Source organism: Lynx rufus, unplaced genomic scaffold (assembly GCF_022079265.1).
Source record: "Lynx rufus isolate CCGP_SWC_20201006 ecotype Redwood Valley unplaced genomic scaffold, mLynRuf1.p SCAF_2, whole genome shotgun sequence".
NCBI classification, from domain to species: domain Eukaryota; kingdom Metazoa; phylum Chordata; class Mammalia; order Carnivora; family Felidae; genus Lynx; species Lynx rufus.
The window spans coordinates 125241604-125260356 of NW_025814834.1; the positions used below are offsets into that span (position 1 = coordinate 125241604).

General features: G+C 36.6%; 1 protein-coding gene across 1 annotated transcript in view; it reads left to right on the plus strand.

The window, feature by feature from the left end:
* RSBN1 (round spermatid basic protein 1) overlaps positions 1–18753 on the plus strand; it is a 46420-nt gene that overhangs the window by 9283 nt on the left and 18384 nt on the right. Inside the window, exon 2 of the mRNA XM_047083496.1 lies at positions 2140–2813. Within this exon, the coding sequence (XP_046939452.1) occupies positions 2140–2813 (674 nt within the window). The remainder of the gene's footprint in view (positions 1–2139; positions 2814–18753) is intronic.

The following is an 18753-nucleotide window of genomic DNA, read 5'->3' on the forward strand; positions in this document are numbered from 1 at the left end:
TGGCATTAACATTTAGTTGCTTGGGAGAATTGCCTAAATTACCAATTTTTAATGCAGGAAAAGTGTTCAGATTAATTTTATTTGTAAGAAATAGAAATGACTAAGTGTTTTAACAAATTGTCAAATATTTAGTTGTATATAGAGTAAAAGATGGACTGCTCTTTCTCTTGGCAATTTAAGCAATCCGATTACATGTATAATTTTGGTGTATGATCTCAGTTTCATTACAAGTGATGTTTGCAAATGAAGGGTTTTCTTTTTGTTTAAAAACAGATATTAAACAGAATGCAAGTCATTTGGTATCTATACACTAAAGTTTTTGACTTATATTTTCTTTAGAAGTTTTTATAACTTGTAATAGTTGGCGATTTGGAATAATTTTGTATAGAGTACTGCAACTATCATATTTGCATATTATACCAAATAAATTATTTACTGTAAATTTTGTTGAACTTTTTCTTCCCAGGTGTAGCGATAGGATTAATTGGAGTATCTGTCTTAACACTGAATTACTTGAATTGTGTCAGAAATACTGTTGTTGGGTGGACAAATTCTATAGTAAATACCACATCGAGCTTGAAAGGTTGGTCAGGACTATTTAATCCTAAAGATTTCTTGCTAGATATCTTTAACGTCTAGTAAATGAGAGATGCTGTTTTATTTTGGCTTTGTCAATCCATGATGATCCCTTAAAAATTAAAGATGAATTTTTAGTTTTAAAAGTAATGTATGTTTATGGTAGGAAATTAGAAAATACAGATAAGCAAAAAAGACAGATATTTATAATTCTTCCAGTCTAGATAACTACCATTAACACTTTGGTATGTATTTCTTCAGATATTCTTCTGTGTTGTATATGTGCAAAACATACAGATTTTTTCCTGTCTTTAGGTCCTTTGCCTCTCCCTGGTATATTTTCCCCTAGAAAACATGCCTGGCTTGTTTTATTACTTTAGGACTCACCCTAAATGTCACCTCCCAAAGAGAAGTTTCTCTGCATCTAGAGTAGCTTACTGATACTTTGTTTTTCTTGTCAAACTAGATTGTAAAGTTGAAGAGAGTGGAGATTAGATTGTGTCTGTCTTAGCACCATATCCCCAGTGCCCAGAAATGTCCCTGGCACTTAGTGGGTACTTAATGTATGTTTACTATAAACATGGAGTCAGATTATACACATGTTAGATGCTCTGGAAAGAAAGGTAAGATCTATATTTCTTAGATTGTTTATAGTCTAGAGGAGAGGTAGAAGATATGTGATAACACAGAATGCGGTTAAGAGCTGTGATAGGGAAGTACAGCGCTAACGAAGCACTTGGTAGGAGTAGCTGTCCAGATTGGGTAGAGATGAATTTGTTAGAGAATGCTTCCTGGAAGATTGGCAGTGTAAGCATTTTATAACCTTGTAATCCATCAGTTATTTCATCTATAATATAACTTACAATGGGTGGGTAGTATTTTGTCAGTATGTAATTACCAGAGTTTAATCAATATCCTAGTACTTAGAATAGACATTTAGGGGAGTCCCTAAATAACTGCTGTGGATATTTTTGTGTATCTTCAGTTATTTTCTCAGGTAATTTTTCCTTGGGAGTGGAATTTCTGGGTCTGAGAATTAAAACATTTTCAAGGCTTTTGGTGTATATACCCATTTTGGTGGGTGCCAAATTGCCCTTCGTGAAATTCATACTGGTTTATCCTTCCAGCAACAGTATATGAAAATGCCGAAAAAAGAAAAGTTTATGCCAGTTTGGTAGGCAGAATGGTGTCTTACAGCTTAATTTGCCTTTGTTTGATTTGCCTGTATGTGTCATGGCAAAATATGACAGGCTTCAGTTTAGATTTTACAGTGGTTACTGAACGGATATTCCATATAGTATGGCATATGTGAAATTACTTGGATATTTCCTTTACTTTTGATTGCAAGTCAAATTATATGCTTACATTCCCATTATCTACTTTTTAGCATAGTTTTCAACCCAGAATATAATTGTATTTTAAGATCTTTGTCTCATTGATTTTACAAACGTGGCAAATTCAGAGAAACAGAATAGGCCATTTAATTTGAGATCAAGTACCTTAAGAAGTTTGTATGTTAACACTAGGCCTAGCAACTAACTTCTTTTTAATTATTGTGGCCAGAAACACCAGATGAAAATGGTAAAACCCAGAGAGCTGATGATTTTGTCTTGAAGAAAATAAAGAAGAAAAAGAAAAAGAAACACCGAGAAGATATGCGAGGAAGACGCCTTAAAATGTACAATAAGGAAGTACAAACCGTCTGTGCTGGCCTGACCCGCATCAGTAAGGAAATCCTCACCCAAGGACAAATAAATAGCACTTCAGGAGTAAATAAGGAGTCCTTCAGGTATCTGAAAGATGAACAGCTGTGCCGATTAAATTTGGGCATGCAAGAATATCGGGTACCCCAGGGAGTACAAACACCTTTTATGACTCACCAGGAACATTCTATTCGTAGAAATTTCTTAAAAACAGGTACTAAATTTAGCAACTTTATTCATGAGGAACACCAGTCCAATGGTGGTGCACTTGTCCTTCATGCTTACATGGATGAACTCTCATTTTTGTCTCCAATGGAGATGGAGAGATTTTCTGAGGAGTTTCTTGCTTTGACATTCAGTGAAAATGAGAAAAATGCTGCTTACTATGCTTTAGCAATAGTGCATGGAGCGGCTGCTTATCTCCCAGACTTCCTGGACTACTTTGCTTTTAATTTCCCCAACACTCCTGTGAAAATGGAGATTCTGGGCAAGAAAGATATCGAAACAACCACCATTTCAAATTTTCACACTCAGGTAAGATAAAATCGCTGTTAAATTATTTAGTAAATACAGTATCTTGACAGTATTAACCTCATTCTGTTTTGTTTGCACATACCAGCACACTTGATAAAAATTCACAGTGGTAAAGGGGATTCACATTGTTAGTTTATTGCTTTCATCGAAAAGTCTTAATTGCTGAAGTTCTTGGGGATGTGGCTTGTTACTGGGTCTAAGAAATGCTTTATATATGTTGTACATAATTACAAGTCTTTATGGAAAACCAGCTTGAATTTGTGAATCCAGTCTTTCACAAACCAGGTAATGTTAGCGTGGAGGATGTGATTTAGAGCTGGTAGCATCTAGGTAACTTTAGTTAAGACTGGCTTACGGCATGATACAACACGTGAGGGCATTGACCTATTTATTTGCCAGGTTTTTGCTGTTTTTGTTTCTCTTCTTTCAGTAACTTGTTGGCAGTCTATCCCAGAAACATATCCCATTTATATGACTTGGAAGTGTCACTAGGAAGACCGCCATAGCCTCTGCTCCTTCTGCCTATGCACTGTTGTAGGTGAAGACATTTTCTAAAGCCTTGCTTGGGCAGCTAGGCTTAAGTCAGCAGGGAAATCTCTCCTTCCTAACAGTGGTTTTTAACTGAACATTTTTTTGAATGAAGTTATTTTAGGGTATAGAAAGAAGTAAATAACATGTCCTAGTTATTTTCTTAACTTCCTTTTCTCATAAGAATTGTGAATATGAATGGTCAGCTATAAGTTTGTATCATAGATGTAAATTCTATGCAAGTTTAGTAGAGAATATTTGGCTTTTTAGAGATTTATGATTATATAACCTGTTTTTTCAGGTTATCTAATAATTTGCGGCCATTCTTTTCCTTAAGACTTTTTTTTTTAGGTAAATAGACTGTTGCATAATAAGACTCTCAGCTGCCTGCCTGCATTAGAGTGGTTTCAAGCCACTTGGATTTATTTGAAACCTCCTCTAACTTGAATCTTTTTAATGATTCTTCCCATCCTTGCCTCCAGTGAGGGGAATATCCAGTTTAGATTCATGAGCTTCAGAATTTCTCTAATTGAAGTTCTCTCTGCAGTAGAGAGAGCAGGAGCAGCCAATCTGGAGAGGTCGCAAGATGGGGCTGCCCAAGATGTTGGAACACGATGTGCAATAAAGGGCTTCGTCTTGGATTTTGGCCTTGTTACCACAATCAGGTACCGAAGTGCTGACTTTTGTAGTAGATTTTCTTTTTACTTTTACTTTTTTTTTTTTAAAGGAGTTTTGCCCTTTGAAGGTTAAGAATCCTATTTTTATAAATATTGTAGAGAAGGGACTGAAAACCGTTTTCCTGATATAGGCCATAATCCCCATAAGTCCCTATTTAACAAAGAAAGATACTGCTGAGAGCAGAATTAACATGCTTCATCACTTTTTTAGTTTAGAAAATGCAGCAAATTTTCTCTTACTGATAGACCAACAAGCATATTTGAGAAAGAGGCCAGAAATTTGGGTGAAAAAGTCTTGGCTTTGTAATGGTAACTTTTTAACTTTCATGTTAGTTTATAGTGGATCAAGCTTGTCAGTAGTACCCAGTCTAAATAGTTAATGAAAAAAAGTATCTCTAAATATTCCCTGCTGATTTTTGTCCTCCAATTTTTTAAAAATGGAGCTGAAATTTAAATGACTGTACCAACAACTTACCTTGAGATTTACTTTGGACTTATAAAATAACAACTTCTTAAGAACATACCAGATTATTATTAAATTAGGTATCATTAAGCACTTCAACCACATAAGAATATTGAGGACTACTGAATAAGTCTTGTGCAGTGGTAATCCTGGAACTTAATTCTATTTGTGAATTTTCAGTCATTGGAGGAGAAATATGGGGTGGGTATGGGAGATTGAAGTAGTCCATGAAACTTGAAATTTGCACCTGTCAAATCTTTGGCAGATGTTAGGATGGCAGCTAACCCAGTAGTTGAAATGAATCCAGCAGTTCATGGTTTATAGAAATCTTTTCACATTCACATGTGAATATTTGAAATGACCTATGGTATAGGTAAGCAGCAGTTTAATCTCTGTTTTCCTCTGAAGAAACTGAGGCTTTGTTACCCAAGTTCATGTAGCTAGTAAGTAGAAGTGAGGGTACTAACCTAGGCCACTTGAAAAATATGCCTATCATTTTACCATAATTCTTTATTTCAGCCGTTGGAGAAGAGACGAGTGCTTTTATTTGTCTAACACTGTAGTTAGTGAAATTAAAATATCCCAGTTTAACACAATATTCAAAAAGCTATTAATTTTTAATCAGTACCTTTAGGTTGTTGAGAATTAAGTGAATACCTTAAATATTTTGGACTTCTTTGTTTAATAAAGTCTTGAGAAGTTCTGTGAAGCCTCTTAAATTGAAGATACTTTTTTGTTATCTTAGACAGTTTTTGGAAGTTATATAGTTTAAATATGTAGCCATAATAATTATTTATGACTATTATTTCAAGATAGTTTATTCAGCAAGCATTTATTGAGAGCATACCATGTACTGGACATTCTGTTCTTAGAAGGACTAATTGATGAGCTCATTCTAGTGGAGGAGATGTATAGACCAAAATTATAATACAGTTTGCTAAGTACTAGAATAGAGGTATGCATAGGGGAAACCTTGTGATACGGGGAGCACAGTTTGTGGTATTACCTAACAGACTTAAGGTGATTAGAAAAGGCATTTTAAAGCATGTGATGCTTGAGTAGAGTCTTGAAAGAAGATTAGTACTTAGCTTAATAAGGGCATTTTAAGCAAAGAGAAAAACAGCCTAGGCAAACACACAGAGGCATTAGAGAATGTGGTACTTTCAGGGAGCTTGACATGGCAAGAACACATGTTGACCGTTGAGGGGGGGTGGTGGGAGTTAAGACAAGAGAGACAAGATCAGGATTGTGAGGAGTTTTATGTGATATGCCTAAAGAAAGTTAGCACTTTTTTCTAAAGGTAATGGTGAATCACTGGTGAATTTTAATAGGGGAATGCTATCGAGTTATGTTTGCCAAGATTACACAGTAATGTCTTCACATGGGATTGAGGAAGAGAATGAGATTGGAAGCAAGAAAACTTGTTAGATGACTATGATAACCAGATCAGAAATGATTGATGTCTAAACTGATATTGACATTGAGAGGAAGGAATGAAATTTGAGAAATAATTAGAAGATGAGATGAATTGCATTTGGTGAGGGAGGATAGAGTCTTAAATATGGTTTGGATAAGTGGGCAGATGGTGGTCCTGGTCACAAAGTTAATACAGACTTGAAAAAGCTAGTTTTTAGGGGTGGAAGCAGTTGATGAGTTCAGGTTGAGATATTTTGTGTTGGAGGTACCTGGGAAGACTAAAGGTTATAGATGTCTATTAGGTAGTTGAATATATGGATCTAAGATCGGGAGACGTGTGTAGGCTGGGGATGGAGCGGTTGGATCCATTAGCATATAGCTGATCCAGGGACAGCCTTAGAATGGAAAAGAGATGAAGCTGAGAATGAAATCCTGTGATGCACCCACATGTAAGTATGAGGAACGTGGAAAAGAGGTCAAAAAGAAGGAGCGGTAGAAGGAAGATTTAGGATACAAGTTTTCTGGGTTTCAAGAATGATGGAGAATTAAGTATCGTGAGATAAGGATGAGAAAATGTCAAATTGCTCAATTAGGAATCTTCTTGGAAACCGGTGCTTGTCAAGACCAATGCTTTGCACACCATGGCCTAATATTGTAAATGATGGGGCTTTTTGCTCTGTGTATGAATTTGGCATCACCAGGGAGCTTTCTAGAACTGCAGACTCTCAGATTCCTGCCCACATCTTCTGAATCAGAATCTGCATTTTTGCAGGTGATTTATAGACCCATTAAGGTTTGGGAAGCACTACTTTAGAACTTATCTGCACTAGTTGGAGGAAGTAAAATGTAGGTTTGTTTTGTGCAAGAATAATTCTAGCTCCTGTTATTTTTATATTTTTAAATTATTGTAGTGGCAAAGTGAGGATGCACATAAAGGTGTTTTTTCTTTTCATATTCTATAAAACTCATATTCTAACACCAAAGGAGGTAAGTTCATGATAAGTACCTAGTGCAACACCAAACTGATCCTCAAATTTGATTACTTAACTCTCAGCAGTTGATACAGGATAACTTTGTAAATTTGTTTCTAATCTGAAGAACTACATGTGTATTGACACAGCATGGTATTTTTATAATTCTGTAGGATTATTCAGATCTAATTAAGTTTTTTTTTTTTTAAGTTTATTTTGAGAGAGAGAGCATGTGTGTGTGTGCACAGAAGAGCGAGGGAGAGAGAATCCCAAGTGGGCTCTGTGCTGACACAGAACCCGACACAGGACTTGAACTCCTGAACCGTGAGATGATGACCTGAGCCAAAATCAAGAGTTGGACACTTAACAAACTGAGCCACCCAGGTGCCCCAGATCTAATTAAGTTTTATTCATTGGCTAAATAACAATTTGATCAAAAAGTTTGTGCAATCTTTTAGTGAATGGAGAAAAATTAGTGTCCACTTAGAATATGTTTCTCCCTAAAATATATATGTTTTAGGAATAAGTATAATTTATGATTTTTTTGCTTTGGTGTTATATCTTATAATTATTGGCTTTTTAAAAAACTTAAAAAAAATTTTTTTTGTGTTTATTCATTTTTGAGAGATAGTGCAAGCAGGGGAGGGGCGGAGAGAGAGGGAGGCACAGAATCTGAAGCAGGTTCCAGGCTCCGAGCTGTCAGCACAGAGTCCTGATGCAGGGCTCAAACCCATGAACTGTGAGATCATGACCCGAGCCGAAGTTTGGACGCTCAACCGACTGAGCCACCTAGGCACCCCTTTAAAAACTTTTTTAAGGTTTTAAACTTTGAAGTGTTTTGGTTCTGTAATAAGTATATAATCCTTGGCTCCCCTCCTTATAAAAATCCTATGGCGGTTGATAAACTGATTGAAAATTAGAATAGTCTTCTAGTCATCTTATGGACCAACAGGATTGTAGAGTAGGTGGGCGCCATTTCCAAGCGTTCATTTTATAGATGAGGAAGGTCACATTTTGATTGTGACCTTTCCCAAGGATGAATAGTGGTAGATCTTCAAAGAAGAATTGTTTTTTCTTCTGTCACTGAATGGAATTAAATCCTACAGGTGAGGGTAAGCAAATTTTATGTGTATATAAAATGCAGATTTTGATTTTGTAGGTCTGGGTGGGGCTTTATAGTCTGCATGGGTTTCCAGATGTTTCTGATTTTGCTGGTCACAGACCAGCAAGGCTATAGATTGTAAATTCTGTACATGAATTGCAAGCCAAAGCAGCAACAACAAAACACTAAAAATATAGTGAAGTTAAATCAGGAGTTGTTTTAAATATCGCCATCTGAGACTATTTTCATCTTAGATCAACTAAGTAATCGAAGGGTGTATACGAAGGAGGATGTGTATATGTATGTGTGGAGGAGAGAGGCACTTGATTTAAAAAGCAACATATCTTCCATAGTAAGATTTTGTTTTATCTGGCAAATGTGCATATGTTCAGTTCTACTTAAAAAACTTTTTCTGTATACATACAATATTGAAGTCTATTATTGAGGATCATAGCTCTTTATTTAAGTGGTGGTAGAAGTTCTTATAAATATTACCTTTATTACTATAAAACGGTAATGTCTCTTTCCCAGAGAAAATCAACAAATGTTATTTCTCCATTGTGGGTTGTTGCAAGGCCTAAAAGGGGCTTTTTAGGTGCTCCTCATCTTTGATTGCTATAGTTAACATTTTATGGTGAATTGGTAGTACTAATTAATAGAGTCAAACTAGTACAGTGCTTTGTAGCTTGGTAAATAACTGAGAAACTCTTTACGATCTACACATCAGTGTGTTATATAAAAGGAGAAATAAATATTTTAAGTAGCTGGCTTTATAAAATAAACCAGCATAGGAATGGTAGGTTTGGTTCTTTTTTTCCCCTCTCATTCTAAGTACAGCTTATAATTAACTCATTTTGACTCACACTGCTTTTTCACTGTATGTTTTAAAGTGGGAATGCTTTTCCATTCACAGGTCACAAGGTTAGGAAGATTGCCGGCTAGCTTTTTCCTTTCTGTTTTTTAAACAATCAGCTTAAACAGGCTTCTTCCTAAAACAGGAGTTTTGTAGAGTAATTAACCCCTGCCCTCAGTGCGTGGTGGGATGATGGGGGAGGTCCATATAGTGTATTTCTAGCTTGGTGTTCTTCTGAGGTTTGGGGAATTTAAAAAAGTTTTTTAAAATTTTTTAAAAGTTTGTTTATTTATTTTGAGAGAGAGAGAGGGAGAGAGAGAATCCCAAGCAGGCTCCTCACCATCAGCATAGAGCCCAACGCAGGGCTGGAACTCCTAAACTGCGAGATTGTGACCTGAGCTGAAATCAAGAGTCAGACACTTAAAAGACTGAGCCACCCAGGCACCCCAAGTTTTGTTTTGTTTTCTTTTGTTTTTAAAGAATTTCTTTTTTCTTTTTTAAAAATTTTTTAATGTTTATTTACTTTTGAGAGAGAGAAAGAGACAGAGCACAAGTAGGGGAGGGGCAGAGAGAGAAGGAGACACAGAATCCAGAGCAGGCTCCAGGCTCAGAGCTGTCACCACAGAGCCTGATGCGGGGCTCGACCCATGAATGGTGAGCTGAAGTTGGATGCAGAACCGACTGAGCCACCCAGACGCCCCTGAAGAATTTAATTTTTAGATCAGTTTTAGGTTCACAGCAAAATTGAGGACAAGGTACAGAGATGTCCCATATACTCTCTGCCCCCATATTTGCACAGCCTGCTCCATTGTCAACATCCACCTCCCCATCCCGTGGTATATTAGTTAGCAGGTGTTGAACCTACATTGACTGATCATAATCACTCAAAGTCCATAGTTTACATTATAGTTAACTCTTGGTGTTGTACATTCTGTGGGTTTGGACAAATGTATAATGACATGTATCCATCATTATGTTAGCATACAGAGTATTTTTGCATCCTAAAAATCTTCTGTGCTCTGCCTCTTCATTCTTTTCCTTCCTCTCCCAACCTCTGGCAAGCACTTACCATTTACGGTCTCCATAGTTTTGCCTTTTCCAGAATGTTATATAATTGGGATCCTGGTGTGTAGCCTTTTCAGATGGGCTTTTTTTCACTTAATAATATGCATTTAAGGCTCCTCCATGTCTTTTTCATGGATTGATAGCTTTTTTTTTTTTGAATAATATTCTCCTGTCTGAATATACTATAGTGTATCCATTCACCTCTTAAAGGACATCTTGGTTGCTTTCAAGTTTTGGCAATTATGAATAAAGCTGCTATCTTCCAAGTTTTTAACTGATTTATGACTGTCTTAAAAAGTATATGTATTTGGAGCACAGTTGAGCTTATGTCACTCTCAGCAATTGATAGAGGATAATTTTGTGAAGTTAAGTTTTTAATCTAAAGGACTATATAATCTATTGACAGAACAATATGTATATCAAATATAATTGCTTAAACTTTTATCGATATTATATGAATTTTTTTTTTAATGCATGAGAAGTGAACTTTTCTTACAGGCATTTTCTCCCTTGATTACACAGTCCTTCTCCCCTCCCCACTTTGCCTTCTGATTTTTACTAAAGGTTGAGTTTTCTCTGGCATTATGTCTCTTGCTTCCAAAAGTAGTCTTACTTTTTACTGTTCTTTGGTCTCTATCTCCCTCCAACCCTCCTACTACTCCTCTACTCAACTTGTTCTTTTGCTTTCGAGTGCCATTTCCAGGCTAGAGTTTTTCAAACATGCCAGATCCTAGGAATAATCTGGAGTTGCTAGTTCCAGATACATATTTAGAATGTCAGGTTCCTCTCCTGGAAATTCTGATTCATTAGGTCTGGAGTGAGGCCTGAGATAAATACTTCAAGTGATTCAATTCCTATGAACAGGCAAGTTTAAGAAATGTTTAAACTATATACTATCTACCATTAATTACTCTGTTTTCCTTCATTTGACATGTAGATGTCATCCTTTTAGAATTTCAGAGAAATCATAAACCAAGGACTGTTAGAGATAATCTTGTCTAACCACTACATAGTGCAGATATTTTAGAAAATCATTTTGGGGTTGATAATTATTTATGAGCTTGTCTCTTCTTAAGGTTTCATAAGCCTGCCAGTGGACCATCATCATTGTCTGGAAAGCTTGCTTATTTTCTTTGGTCCACTTGCTTACTAGTTCATGAAGACTATTCAGACTTTTTATCTGCATACATCTTTTCTGCTTTCCCTTTCCCTCCTATTAAAATAGAAGAGATATCCCACCTTATCAAAAGCTAATCTTTCACCTGTGTTCTAGATTCGATTCCTCACTTTGCTTAGGATTGTCACAAAATATATATAATAAAATTAATATTTAACTCCTTTTAAGTATGTAATTCATTGGCATTAAGTGCTTTCACAGTGGTATACAACCATCGCCATTATTCATTTCTAGAACTTATTCATCATCCCAAATAGAAACTACTCATTTGCTTAGGATGTTTACCCACCTCCACCCCCTTAATCTTCTCCCCCTCCATTCTCATATAATGTGTGAATTATATTAGGTGAATTCTTTGTTTCCTTCATTTATAATAAAATACTAAGCTTTCTTTCTCCTGAAAAATAAATCCTTCTGAATTTGTGGTTTATTATTTCTCTGCATCTTGTAATATTTTGCTATGCATGTATGAACATATAAACTACATATAACTATTTTTTGTGATTTAACACTTAGTATTTTGCATTGTTTTGGTTCAATATTGCTTTAGAGAATTATGTTGATACATCTAACTCTAATTCATTTTAACCACTATATTTGCTATTTTGTTGTATGATTATATCACTATTTATTCTCCTGTTTTGTACACTTAGGTTGTTTACGGTTTTGTAATATTATCATGTTGCAGTAAGAATAAATGTAGAGGTAGGTGTCCTGTATACATCTGATGTGTCCTATACATGTATGCCCTGAAATTTGTTTGCCTTTTTCTCCCGTCCTGGGATTCCGTGACTATTCTGTTGACTGAATTTAGTGACTCCAATAAGATCTCACATGTCTGAAGTCTTTATTATACCATTACATTTTTTGGTAGTTCAGATAGGTGTGGAATTCTAGGTTGGAGATCATTTTCTTGAGATTTACAAAGGCATAACTCCAGTGTCTTTAAGCTTCTGGTGCTGCTATTGAGAACTCCAGTATTGTAATGATTCCTGATATTTTTAGGTGTCTTGTTTTTTTCTCTTTGGAAACATTTTAAAACCTCTTTACTGCAGAGTTTCAGAATATGGAGGATAATGTGCCATAAGATGGTTTTTATTTTCATATTGGGTTTTGTGTTTTAATTTATTGTGAACTATTTCAGACATACATAGAGGTGTAAAGAATAATAAACACCTGTGCTCTTACCACTTGGCCCAGAAATAAAATGTTACTAATACAATCGAAGGCCACTTCCAACCCACGTGATTTTCTCAGATTTCATTGTGTGTGAGCCTTTTTGTATTCACTCTGTTAAGTATTTAGGCCTTCTCAATAAGGAAATATGTATCCTTTTGTTTGGGTAAGTTTTCTTGTATTATTTTTGTTACTTTCCTTACCTCAGTCTTCGCTGTTCTTTTTTCCTGAAACTTTTATTAGTTGAATGTTAGGCCTCTTGATTGAATCTCTAAATTTTTCCTATCACTCCTTTTATTTTTCTTCGTCATTTTTGTCTACTTTCTGGGGAGATTTAACTATCTTCTTTTCCTCCTATTGATTTATTTCAGCTGTGATGTTTTGAATTTAAGACCTTGTCCTTTTTTTAATTTGAATAACTTTTTGTTTCATGGATCCAGTATCGTCTTTCATCTATTCAATGGTATTAATCATGCTTGTTTTGAAATTTTCTTGTAGTTTGTTTCATCAAGTTCTTTTTTGTTTGTTTTAATCTTCTGTTGATGTTAGATATTTTCTTTAAATGTCTGGTGATCTGTTGATGTTTAAACATAAGTCAGTACAAAACTAGTTAGAAACTGTGAACACATAGGTGGGATTTGCCGCTGATGACTGGGTAGAGAATCTGGCCATATCATTATAAGAAAAGCTCCAAATGTCAATATTTAGAGATCTTTTCTCTGGGGCTTTTAATTTGTACAGCTAAGAATCCAGGGGATTACTTACCAGTGGAGTAGAGTAGTTTATACCTGTTTGCCAGAATTTTTGGAGCCGAACTATGGAAATGGGTAGGTGAGTTCATTGTTTAATATATGGAATTTAACTTAATTGTCTGTTGTCAGTATAATGGTCCAGTTCCATGCTTGTGCCTGGTATCTTTGTTTCCATAGTCTCTTTGGTTCACTTTCTCCACAAAATAAGATAAGAAAAGAATATGGGATGGGGTGAGGAGCAGGGAACATAGGTGGAGTGGAGGGATCTAACTAATTCTTTTACAAATATTAAACCCATTTAGCTCCATGCTTTGTTTCCCACCTTCTACTTAGGCTTTCCGTGATTCTTTAGTATAAACTGACTTTTTGGTTGTCTCTATGTGGTACTCGGTATTGAAAGTTCTCAGTCTGCTAATTCCCCTGTATACTTTTCCCCTTATAAAAAATGATGTGCTAATGTATCTGTCAGTTTTTACTTGTGTTCTCTTTGAGCTTCTGGGATTTATGGCCCTTAGCTTTTATTCTCACTTCAGTGGGTTTTAATAAGGAATAGACATAAATCTTTTGTTTTGTGTGCCATGTTTGAATAGCAGTCCTCTTCACCTTTTCACCTTTACCAGATTCTTCCCATTAACATCAAACCATCACACAAAAGAAAACTTAAATAGAAAGATATATTATGTTCTTAGATTAAGAAGAGCCAACATCAAAATTACGAAAAAGAAAAGCAGTGATGGAGGAGTGCTCTACCAGATACCAATACGTTCTAGAGATTTAATGATTATGGGGTGCTTGGGTGCTCAGTCTAAGCATTCGACTCTTGATTTTGGCTCAGGTCATGATCTCACAGTTTGTGAGTTTGAGCTGCATCAGGGTCTGCACTGCCAGTGTGGAGCCTGCTTGGGATTCTCTTTCTGCTCCTCCTCTGTGCATGTGCGTGCACGTGTGCTCGCTCGCTCTCTCTCTCTCTCTCTCTCTCTCAAAAAATAAACTTAAGTAAAGATTTAATGATTAAATAAGTATTAGTTTATGAACATTATTTGGTGAAACAGAAAAGTAAGTCTAGAAATAGGCCCAGGTATATACAGGCTTCTGATATATAAAAGTGACAGTATCTCAAATCACTGATGGCAGAAAGATGATCATGTTGGGACATCAGGGTATTTATTTAGAATTCATCTTAGTATCCATATCACTGGTACCAAGATAAATTCCAAATGGGATCAAAGACTTAAATGTAGAAAATGTAGACCTAAATGTAATAGAAGAAAACATGGAAGAATTCTTTCATAACTTTGGAGTTCAAAAGGTCTTTCTAACTATGACCAAAACAAAACAAAAATCACTGTAGACACAGTCAAAAGACAAGTTATGAAAAGTTGTATACAGTTCATATCACTGATAGAAGATTAACCTTCCTAAACCATTAAGAGTTTTAGAAATAGGTAAGAGAAATAAATACTAGCAACCCAATTTAAAAATAAGCAAGCATTGTCAATGGGTAGTTCACAGAAAAAGAAATACAAAGGGCCCTTTATTATTATTATTTTTTTTAATTTTTTTTAATGTTTATTTATTTCTGAGGCAGAGAGAGACAGAGCATGAGTGGGGGAGGGGCAGAGAGAGAGGGAGACACAGAATCAGAAGCAGGCTCCAGGCTCTGAGCTGGCAGCACAGAGCCCGACGCGGGGCTCGAACTCACAAACCGTGAGATCATGACCTGAGCCGAAGTCGGTCGCTCAACCGACTGAGCCACCCAGGCACCCCCTACAAAGGGCCCTTTAATGTCTTGTTTTAAAAGATCTATAGCTTCATTCCTAAGAGAGTGAAATTAACACTACTAAGATGGTAGTTCTTACCAAATTAATAAAAATCCAAAAGCTTGATAACATTCTTAATAGTGAGGTCGTAGGGCAACACATACTTTCTTAGAGTGCTAGGGGGAATGAAAGTTTATACACTCCTATTGAGGTTTGCATGGTCTTTCCGTTTAAAAAATTCTCTCTTGATCTTATTTCCTCCTCTCTACCAGCCTTTTTTATTTTCACAGCCTAACTTCTTGAGTTGTTTACACTTGCTGTCCTCATTTTCTCATCTCTCCTCAGGCTACTGGGTTTTGTTTCTGCCCTCATAATTTATCTGAAAAACCTCTCGTGTTAAGGTCACCAATGGGCATTTAAAAACAATTTTTTTTAATGTTTTATTTATTTTTTAGAGGGAGACAGAGAGCAAGCAAGGGAGGGGCAGAGAGAGAAGGAGACACAGAATCCAAAGCAGGCTCCAGGCTCTGAGCTGTCAGCACAGAGCCCGACGCGGGGCTGAGCTCATGAACTGTGAGATCATGACCTGAGCTGAAGTTGGACGCTTAACCCGTGTGCCCCTCCATTTTTCATCTTCATCTTACTGAAGTCTCAGCAACATTTTGACCCAACCTCTTCAAATATTTTCTTATTTTGACTTTCATTATTTTGTGCTGTCTTGGTTTTCTTCTTCTCTGACCATTTGACAACTCCTTTATGTTTTTTTTTTTGTCAGCTTTTTTTTTTTTAATTGTATCTTTCCAAGACCCCTACTCTTTGAATTCTTTATATTTTCTGTGCCAGTGATAAGATTTATATCCTTAGTCTAAATCACTTGATTTCAGACCCAGCTTCCCTCTTGACATACCCACTTGGGCATTTTAGAGGTATTTGGTATTAGTTCCTATTGCTCCTGTAACAAATTACCATAAACATAATGCCTTAAAACAATACAAATTTATAGCTTTTTACAGTTCTGAAGGCTCTGAAGGAGAATCTGGGTTTTGTTTGTTTGTTTTTTGCTTATTTTAGCTTCTAGTAGTCTTCTGTATTACCTGGTTCGTGGTCTCTTCCTCCATCTTCAAAGTGCATCATTCCACTCTCAGGTTCCATCATCGCATTGTCTTCTTTTCTCTGCAGTCAGTTCTCCCTGTGCTTCCTTATAAGAAATAAGGACGCCTGTGGTTATATTTAGGGCTCACCTGGGTAGACTAGGCTACTCTCCCCATTTCAGGATTCTTAATTTATTTACAGCTGCAAAGTTCTTTTGCCATATAAGGTAACGTTCACAGGTTCCAGGGATTAGGACCTGGATATCTTTGGAACCCATTATTCAGCCCACCACACATTTGAAGCTCCTCATGTTCAAGACTGAAGACCTCACCTTCCCACCCAAAGAGTGGTTTCTCTATTGGGTTGCAAAGGGCAGAGCTGGGGAAACATCTTTGACAGTCACTTCTTTGCTGTGTCATATCTAGTGTGTCTCCAAGTTCTGACAATTTTATGTCCTGAATATTTTTTCAGATCCTTTTTCTTTACTTTTTTCTAATCAGCTCCACTGTTACTAGTTTAGTTTATTGTTTATTTGGAATAGTACAGAAGCGTAACTGGTTTCTTTCAGTAACCCTCTGAGAAAATGAAACAGAAACAATAACGCCAAGCCCCCTCTGCCCTGAAAAGATAAATCGATAACTTTCCTGTTACTACTTTAGATCCTTCAGTGATTTCCCAAAGCCTTTAGTGTAGGCTTCAAGGCTCTGCATAATCCAGCTATAGCTGATTTGTCCAGTCTCATCTTTATTTTTTTCTTTTCCTTTCTGTGTTTAGCATTATTAGCTTTCTTCATTGGAAAGGGTGACTCTTAAGGGATTTTGTTGCCTTTAAACTTGTTTTACAGATTTTAGCTCAATGTGACTTTGAGGAACACTTTGTTCTCTAGATCAGGATCCTTTGTTCTCTTTCTCAGTGTATTTATTCGTTCTATTCTGAGGACTTGTCACAGTTTATAATTAGATATTTGTTTAGATTACTGTTTGCCCCTCCCTATTAGACTGTAAACTTCCAGGGGCCAAGAGTGGGTCTGGTTTGCTATATCTATATTTAGGACAGTGTCTGACATGTAATAAACAGTAAACTTTTATTCAATGAGTGATACCAATTTTCCTATAATTCCTGTTTTTTATTTATATGAGTCCACTCTTCTACTTCAGTCTTCTTAAGTTAAATACTTTTTCTTTTTTTAATGTTTATTTGAGAGAGAGAGAGAATGTGTGCATGTGTGTGCAAGTCGGGGAGGGGCAGAGAGAGAGGGAGACACAGAATCTGAAGCAGGTTCCGGCCTCTGAGCTGTCTGCACAGAGCTTGTCACAGTGCTTGAACCCATAAACCGCGAGATCATGACCTGAGCCCATCGGTCACTTAACCGACTGAGCCACCCAGGCGTCCTAGTTACAGATTTTTAAAAGCTCAGAGCAGGAGCTAATACTCTGGATGTCATCTGTTTAGTACAGAGTATTGTCTCCCTTAGTATGCAAAGTAAGGGCGTATGTTGTGGGTTTGGTTCCAGACCACCATAATAAAGCAAGGGAAATTAATGTTTTGATTTCCCAGTGTATATAAAAGTTATGTTTGCACTGTACTGTAGTCTATTAAGTATGTAATAGCAATATGTCTAAAGAAACAACGTACATACTTTAATTTAAAAATACTCTATTGCCTAAAAATGCTAACTGCCGTCATCTGTGCTTTCGGCAAGTCGTAATCTTTTTGCTGGCAATGGGTCTTGATGTGGATGGCTGCTGATTGATCAGAGTAGTAGTTGCTGAAGGTTGGGTGGCTGGCAATTTCTTGAGACAGCAGTGAAGTTTGCCACATTGATTGACTCTCTCTTTCACAAACAATATCTTTGTGCCATGTGATGCTGTTTGATAGCATTTTACCCACAGTAGAACTTCTGTCAAAATTGGAGTCTAACTTCTCAAACCCTGCTGCTGCTTTATCAACTAAGTTTCTGGAACATTCTAAATCCTTGTCATTTTGACAGTCTGCACAGCATCTTCACCAGTAGCAGATTCCATCTTAAGAAACCACTGTCTTTGCTCATCCATCAGAAGCAGCTCCTTATCCGTTCAAGTTTGATCATGAGATTGCAGCCATTCAGTCCCATCTTCAGGCTCTGCTTCTAATTCTATTTCACTTGCTGTTTCCACCACATCCACAGCTACTTCCTCCACCGAAATCTGGAACCCCTCAAAATCATCCATGAGGACTGGATTCAACTTATTCCAAATTCCTGTTAATATTGTATTTTTACCTTTTCGTATGAATCACTAATCTTCCTTTTTTTTTAATTTGAGAGAGAGCATGTGCACATGAGCAAGCAGGGGAGGGGCAAAGAGACAGAGAAGCCCAATCAGGCTCCACGCTGTCAGTGTAGAGCACGACGGGGGGCTTGATCTCATGAATCTTGAGATCATGACCTGAGCTGAAATCAAGAGTCAGATGCTTAACTGACTGAGCCGCCCAGACACCTCATGAATGTTCTTAATGGCATCTAGCAATGGTGAGGCCTTTCCAGGCTTTCCATTTACTTTGCCCAGGTCCATCAGAGGAATCACTATCTGTGGTGGCTACAAAGCCTTACAAAATGTTTTTTTTGTTTTTGTTTTTGTTTTTTTTTTAAATAATAAGACTTAAAAATTGAAATGACTCCTTGATCCATGGACTGCAGAATAGATGTTGTGTTAGAAGGCATGAAAACAATATTTATCTCATTGTACATCTCCATTAGAGAACTCTTGGGTAGCCAGGTACATTGTCAGTGAGCAGTAATATTTTGAAAGGTATCTTTTTTTCTGAGCAGTAGGTCTCAACAGTGTAAACCATTGTAAGCAGATGTGCTGTCATCCAGGCTTTGTGTTTCATTTATAGAGCACAGGCAGAATAGATTTAGGGTAGTTTT